Here is a 7606-nt window from a genome sequence, read left to right on the forward strand (position 1 = left end):
TCTCCGTAGGTTAACATTAGATCCGAATCTTTCAGACTCTCAGTGAAGAGCACCCTTAAGCATAAAAAGAATAAATTCTAATGGAGCTGCCTGCACAAATTCTCCAAGAAAGCTTTGAAAAATTTAGGGTTGATTGAACATTAATAGATTTAATGTTTATATACAATGTTAAACGCATAAAATGCGCAGTTTAAAGTTTGCAAGAATTAGTATAGATAAACAATAAAAACAACTTAATTAAAGTACCAAATTGCAGAAGTATTGCATAAACGTGTCTCGAGAGTTACAAGGAAACCTTCTGTGGGGTGAAAAAGTGCTGAGCTTCTGACATTAAGCAGAAATCACTAAGAAGTGTGCTGCTTTGCGTTGAACTTGCAAAACATATTTTGAGAAAAAAAACTCCTTTTTTTTGAAGATAGAATTTTTTCTTTATAAGGTATGAAAACAATCTCATGCCCCCCCCCCCCCTTAGTTGCACTGCGTTTCAATAGAATTTAAAAATTATACATTCACATCATATAAATTTTTTATATGTAATTTATTTTTATGATATATATTGATTAGTTGATTCTTTGAATGATTGAGGCAATTTCCGCCGAACCTATTCACGTTAGTTTGTAGTAAGTTACCGCCCTGAGCCAGGGCTAAGGCAGAAATACTTAAAATACACCACCAGCTCAGTTATTCCATCCTGAAGCTTTGTGCTTTTTAGCACTCATCAGCCCGGAATAGGAATCGCTTAAGCTGGTGGCGAAAATCCTCTTAAAGGAGCCAAGAGCAACAAAGCACACAAGCATTGGCAGCAACCACATTAGCTACCAGTTTGTTTGACTCTCTTGGCTCCTTTAAGAGGATTTTCGCCACCAGCTTAAGCGATTGGCTGATGAGTGCTAAAAAGCACAAAGCTGCAGTCCTCGGATGGAATAACTGAGCTGGTGGTTTATATTAAGTATTTCTGTCTTAGCCCTGGCTTAGGGCGGTAACTTACTACAAACTACCATGCCTTGCCATCAATCTTTGAGTTGAACCGCACTATTGCTGCGGTCACTCATCTGGTGTGCTAATTCTACATTAGCTGCCAGTTTGTTTGGCTCCTTTAAGAGGATTTTCGCCACCAACTTATGTGATTCCTATTCCGGGCTGATGAGTGCTAAAAAGCACGAAACTGCAGTCCTCGGATGGAATAACTGAGCTGGTGGTGTGTATTAAGTATTCACGTTACTTAGACAGAAGAAAATATTTTAAGTGCTCTAATTGTGGTGTAAATCTCGAACAATACGGAAATTCGCTCGTGTATATCAAAAAGTAATTTTTTAAAACTTACGCATCTAAATTTCAATTTAGAGCGATTTGGAACTGTTTTAAATTTAAAAAGTCCCTCTACCTGAATTCCTGAGTATCAAGGTCCTCCGTGCTAAATTAGACGAAGAGTCGACGTAAATTTTGCTTAAGCACACGAAACAACCACACGGTTTCACGTACACTTAATTTGTTAAAGTAAATAACTTTATGTCCAATGTTAACTGCAGTGATAAAATGCTGAAAAATACTTACTTTTGAGTAATCTCCATTGTAAAATCCATCCACGAGACCAGTATAAAACGACAAGGGTAATAAAAGCAACTGATCTACTTTCACCATTTGCTTAAATGTTGCAAAAATGTCCATCGGGCGGAAATTATGGTGACTTTCGTCTTCTTTTGACTCCTCAGACTCTAAAGGGTCCAAGAAAAACACCATGAAGAACGCCGCCATGAGACTCAGGGCGGTAAAAATGGTCACTAAAATGTAACGCTTTTCGTCCGCGGGGGGGTGACAGGTTGGGGTTCGAACTAAATCCAGTGTCATCACAGAAATCGGGACCGCAATGGTCCAAAACAGCGGTGGAGATGTACGAATCATGGTCATCCTCTTTCATCAGGACAAAGTACGAAATCAGATTTCCCCAAATTTCTGTGTTCTGTTGAATAGTGGTAGCTATACTGAAAAACCAAGCATTCATAACCTCTGCAGAAGACCCTCGCATTTCCGCATAGCGGTGGCTGATTTCGTTTAGGTAAGTGCTTCTTGCGGACCACAGTGGTCCAGAAACCAGCCCACACACCACAGCAGTTGGAATAAGCGTAGACCATGCTGGGTAATAGTTAGCCAAGATGTACGGACAGAAGCTGATGACGGAGAACACCAAGGTCTTCTTGCATCCAAGACTACGGATAATCAGCGTTGGCAGAAACAGAGACGAAAATGTCAAGAATCCGTAAATAACGGCTAAAGACACAACTCCGACACCAGCGTCGCCGTTGATGGTACTTTGCAGATTGGACATCGTGTCGAATGCCATAAACAGCAGGAACTGTCCAAAGGACAAGACTAGAAGATTGCGAATAATTTGCGCTTGAGGAGAAGACGAGATGTTAGAGTTTTCATCTTCGCCGTCGATTTTGGCTGAACTTGTGGTCGCAGCTTTCTCATCCAGCGTTCCGTTCTCATCTTCGCAGAAAGTCGTGACCGTAATCTGTATTTTCGATGCTGATCCATTCTGTACCACACATGCATTTCCTTTTTCTTCCAATTCTTTCGACATCGTTAAGTATAATGGTTATTTTTGCAAGATTTATGTCCAAAGCAGACAAGTATCAAATGAAAGTTCTTATCCCAAGATAAGGTTATGGACGCATCAAGCTGATATCTTTTTCTTGTGCGAAATATGTAAAAATAAACAGCAAATTACAATTTTGGAGCTTCTAATACATCTCATTTTGTCATAACTTTGACGTTTCTTGAGCAGGCATTTTCTGCAATTCCTAGTTTTTGGTAAATGCAATAGAAAAATTTCTTCCAATAACTCTTTTACATCGTCTGCATTTTCACTAGAATGCCTTTGATTCTACAATACAAAGACGTAAAAGAACTTGAAGCTGATTTTTCGATCTGAAAACTTGAAGTCTCCAGCTGATCAAATAGCATACCTATATGAGTTCCTGGAGTTTATGTTGTCTCTCAAATAATGCATGGGCTCTGCGGACTCATACTCTCATTCTGTAGTAAACTCACAGCAAATGAGATATTTCTTTTGTATTGAATCTTTGTTCAGAGGTTCTTGAGTCAATAAAAATAGTAGAGCGTGGGTGTCATAACTGCGTCAGAATTGCTTAATATCTTTTGTTTCTGCACCTAAACAAAATTTAATTTCTAACTTGAAGCGTTATTTAGGGTTTGCGTTTATTAGGTTGATCAACCTTCCTGGTTGGCATGTAAATGTATACAATTGAACAAAAGCAATGGCTCGATACATGAAATTCATTTTTTTTTTCTTTTCGTGACAAGTATAACCGTCACCTTACAACCGTTACATATACAACTGTTTCGCAATACGTGTGTTGCGACGGTTACGGTATTGTTACTGTAATAAAGGTATTTAGTTATATTGCGCTGAAAACTATTTCTAAAGAGTCTAATACAGTCATGAAGGGTAACTTTGTCTTACGTATAGGTTTAGACTCGTTTTTAATTTCTTTTAAATTTTAAATATTTTTTTTAATAATTAGACTTTTGGACCTTAAAAAGTGCATTATTTCGAAATATACTTCCAATTTAAAAAAAATTACTTAAAAATAGATCATTTATAGCAATTCATTATCATTTATTTAATTCGTTAGCATATTTGTACGGTGTCAAACAATCTAATTCACCTACAGCTACAATATTGGTATTAAAAAATGTGCAATACTCTGCTCTATGTTTTGAACCTAAACAGACTACACAGCTCATAGTTTTTGTGATATCTTAGTTTGGCTGAAATGTACAAGAAAAAGCCATGTTTTTTGTTTTTTTTTTTTTTTTAACACAAAGCTCTTAGCTTTAATATTATATTAAAAATTATTTTCTTACCAATGATTTAGGATTTAGGTTCAAACATCTAACCGTTTATGTAGATTTTATAAGCAAAAAAAAAAAAAAAACAATATTATTTAAACTACACAATTTTACGAACATTCTTTGAGAGGGAAGTTGTGGACGACCCTTACTCCTTAAATCTCATGAGGGAAATACTTTTAAAAAATCATATTTTAAGTACGGTTTATGGTTTAAAAGTAAAGAAAAAATATTTTTTCCTTCTGCACCGTGGTCCCGGGTTTTGACCTACGGTGGCCAGTAGGTGGATTTTCGAGATGCAGAAAATCGTGAGCACCCATGTCGTATGATTATGCAGCATGCAAGGTTGATTGAGATCCGAAATTTCCAACATTTCCGAAAATTTTGGGTTGCCGTTTTCGAAAATTTTGGTCTGGCAACATTCTAAACCGACAGTATATTTAAAAAAAATTAATTTGAATTTTAACCTCTTGAATTCAAATTATGTTTTTCGCAATCACGAGTGTGTGTGTGCGTGTAGGTAGGCATGTGTGTTTATGTGTGTGGGGGGGGGGTAGGTGTGTTTGTGTGTAGGGGTTTTGTGTATGTGTGTGTAGGCATGTGTGTTTGTGTCTGTGTGCAGGTATGAGTGTGTGGGCGCGTGTGTGTGTGTAGTTGTGTATGTATGCGCGTGTGTGTAGCATATGGATGCAATCTGGAGACGGTTTTCGCTATAGGAGCAGCATCGTGAGGAGCTGGTCGACGGTGATGCTGCAGAGGGTGCTGGCGGGAAAATAAAATAATAGCACATCAAAACAGTCAAGTGAGAACAATAAGCAATCGTAATTGCTCAGAAAAAGCAAAAAAAAAAAAAAAAACTCTGGAAATGTGTTTTTTTATGAGTTTTGTATGTATGTTTGAAGAGTTTTTACACAAAAGAGGGGGGGGGGGTCGAGCTTCCGAAAATTTCACACTGTCTTCAGAAAATTTTACATGTTTTCACTTGCACAAGTTCACTTGCACCCCTCGCCCCATGTAAGAGATCCCGAGGGTAGTCCTTTGGCTTTGAATGCCCTCGAAAAGGGACAAATTCATATTTGAGATGATATCGTAAATTATTGTTTTATTTGAGAAAAACTGCAATTCTATCGAAAAGCTGTGGAAGATTGAGCAGAACATTTATTTCTTAATAATAACCCTTTTTTTCCCCCCGAAGTTTAACTTTCAACTCCCCAAAAGAACTTCCTGAAGTTAAAGGCAGTAATTTTTCACCGAAATTTTTTACTTTCTTCTATATCTAATATATAGAAGAAAGTATTGGATTCGTGCAAATTTTCAAATTTCGAATTTTGACGGATTCGAACGTTTTGAGGTGTGCTGAGTCCATTTCGACTATTTTTGGAAAATGTCTGTCTGTCTGTGTGTGTGTGTGTGTGTGTGTGTGTGTGTGTGTGTGTGTGTGTGTGTATGTGTGTGTGTATGTGTGTCACGTCTGTGTGTGACCAGTTTTTTGTGGCCGCTCTACAGCAAAAACTACCGCATGAAATCGAACGAAACTTGGTACACATATGTGCCCCTATGTGAATTTGTGCCCATTGGTTTTTGGCGCGAATTCCTCCAAGGGGGGTGGAGCAATGGGACGTTTTTTGAGTTACGCGTGATTGCTATTCCTCAGGAAGTAACTGGCGGAATCAAACAAAATTTGGTCCATATGTTGCCAGTAACGGGAACAGGTGCTGATTCAATTATGGTGTCAATAACTCAAACTGGGGTTGAGCTATAGAACGTTTTTTGTCGTCAATTGTGACTGCTGTATCTCAAGAAATAATGAATGGAATGAAAGAAAAATTTATCGGTAAGTAGCCCTTAGTGGGTATAAGAGCTGATTTTATTTTGGTGTCAACAGCTAAAAAGGGGGTAGCGCAATCGCCCGTTCTTTTTTTCCATTGTGAGTGCCCTATCTCAAAAAGTAATGCTACGTTCTGGTTGAAATTTGGAATATATGTGAATCCATATGTAAGCAGGCTTTGGTTCAATTTTGGCGCCAATCGCGCCAAGAGGTGCTGATTTATTTTTATTATCATTATTTTTTAGCGAATAAAAATAGCTTTATTAGTGCAACAATAAGAAAGATAAATCGTAATAGATTATCGTCTGCTTATTTCTCGTGATTTTAATTGTATGAAAATGATCGGAAATATTATCTCAATGATTTAAAATTTTTAACTGTTGCCATCTTATGTTTGTTAACAAATAAAATATTTGTAATTAATTCAAGCAAGGCTTTTAAAATAACTTTCAATTTTCGCTCTTTGCTTTGCTTTTGCAATAATGCAGACATTGGGATGGTCGTCAAGTTTTTTCATATGTAATTTTTTTTTTTGTTGGGAATATTGCTTCCTCGTCAAGCATGGGGAGGGATCAGAAAAAAAAAGAAAAATATAGAAGAAAGTTTCGTGATGGCCACAACATACTAGTTTTTTCCATTGTCACATAATTATATGGAAAAATTTTTTTCAAAAAATCATTCTTAAGTTACTATTTGCTACCTAAAATGCACAAAAAATAGTACTTTGAAAGACCAATGACCTTTTTTATTAAAAATAAAAGTTTTGAACCCTTTTTGATGAATTTTTATTGTTACCGTGAGGATTTTTTTTTCTTTCTTAATCCTCACTTAATATCAAAAAAGGAATTTGGAACCATTTTGCGATTTATAGTAGTTTTAAAGAGCTAAACGGCTCAACAATGAATTTTTCGAAAGGAAAACTGTACATTTCAGATAAAAAACGCAGTTTGTAGATCATATATGTTTATAACTTTTTTTTTAATGGGAAAATGTCGGTAAAACACAAGTATCAATTCAAACAAAGTAGTATTTTTCAAAATCGAAGAATAAAAACTAAAGACTAAGATACTAGTGAAAATAATATTTACAAAATACCCCCAAAAATTATTTATTTTAGTAGCTTATGTGTTCTGCAGGAGGAACACAGAAATTTCAATTTTTAAGGTAAAACAAATGTTTGAAATTTTCTATTGGTTATTTTAGGTTATACATCAAAATAATATTACTTGTAGAACCTATAGTTTTTTTTAGAACTGAAAAATCTTAATTTTTGACTTAGATATAAGGGAGGCAAAATGTACCAGGCGGCCATCTTTGATCCGCCATTTTGGATGGAAGCTCACATGGGAACTTAGGGGACTTTTCAGGATTTGTTCTACACATGCTCAGGAACATATCCTGAAAGATTTAGCTAATTTTAAATTTGTCTTGCATCGACCCTATTTTTGGCCTAAATTTACTGGGCTAAAATACGACATTTTTGCCCTCTAACGGCGAAATATTAAGTTTTATAAATGCAGGTCTTGCAGAGATATGCTACTCGTTCATGTCAGTTCAAAAACAGTCATAACTCAAAATCGCTAATTTTTGAGATATGACGTTTTTGAAAGGAGTGAGCGATTATTTATGTTGCTCCTAATTTCTGATACATGCAACTTTACCATTATAATCATGTCTTTTGCATTTAGAAAATATCGAATGCTTAAGTCGCCCCACTTTTAACGTCCTACACCTCAAAAACGAGACATTTTAGAAAATAACCTTCAGTAAGAGGTAAAGAGTTTACTTTCACTAGGTTGACTTTTTATTTATTAATAACCTTATTATGATGCTGCACTTTCTACGCCTTCAGAATTAGAGTGAGAAATTAGGTTAAAATAGTCAAAAATAATAATAATGTCT

General features: G+C 36.0%; 1 protein-coding gene across 1 annotated transcript; it reads right to left on the reverse strand.

Annotated features, from left to right (window-relative positions):
- Nucleotides 1-1582: 1582 nt before the first annotated feature.
- LOC129232095 (protein unc-93 homolog A-like) lies at nucleotides 1583-2974 on the reverse strand. Its single transcript, XM_054866331.1, has one exon. It carries the CDS (start codon nucleotides 2582-2584, stop codon nucleotides 1709-1711), a length of 876 nt encoding a protein of 291 aa, XP_054722306.1. The 5' UTR covers nucleotides 2585-2974; the 3' UTR covers nucleotides 1583-1708.
- Between the last annotated feature and the right edge of the window lie 4632 nt (nucleotides 2975-7606).

Source organism: Uloborus diversus, unplaced genomic scaffold, assembly GCF_026930045.1.
Source record: "Uloborus diversus isolate 005 unplaced genomic scaffold, Udiv.v.3.1 scaffold_1065, whole genome shotgun sequence".
NCBI lineage: Eukaryota > Metazoa > Arthropoda > Arachnida > Araneae > Uloboridae > Uloborus > Uloborus diversus.

What these genes read in the sequence shown, in the direction of transcription:
- LOC129232095 (XM_054866331.1), bottom strand. Translation starts at nt 2,584, where the DNA reads ATGTCGAAAGAATTGGAAGAAAAAGGAAATGCATGTGTGGTACAGAAT.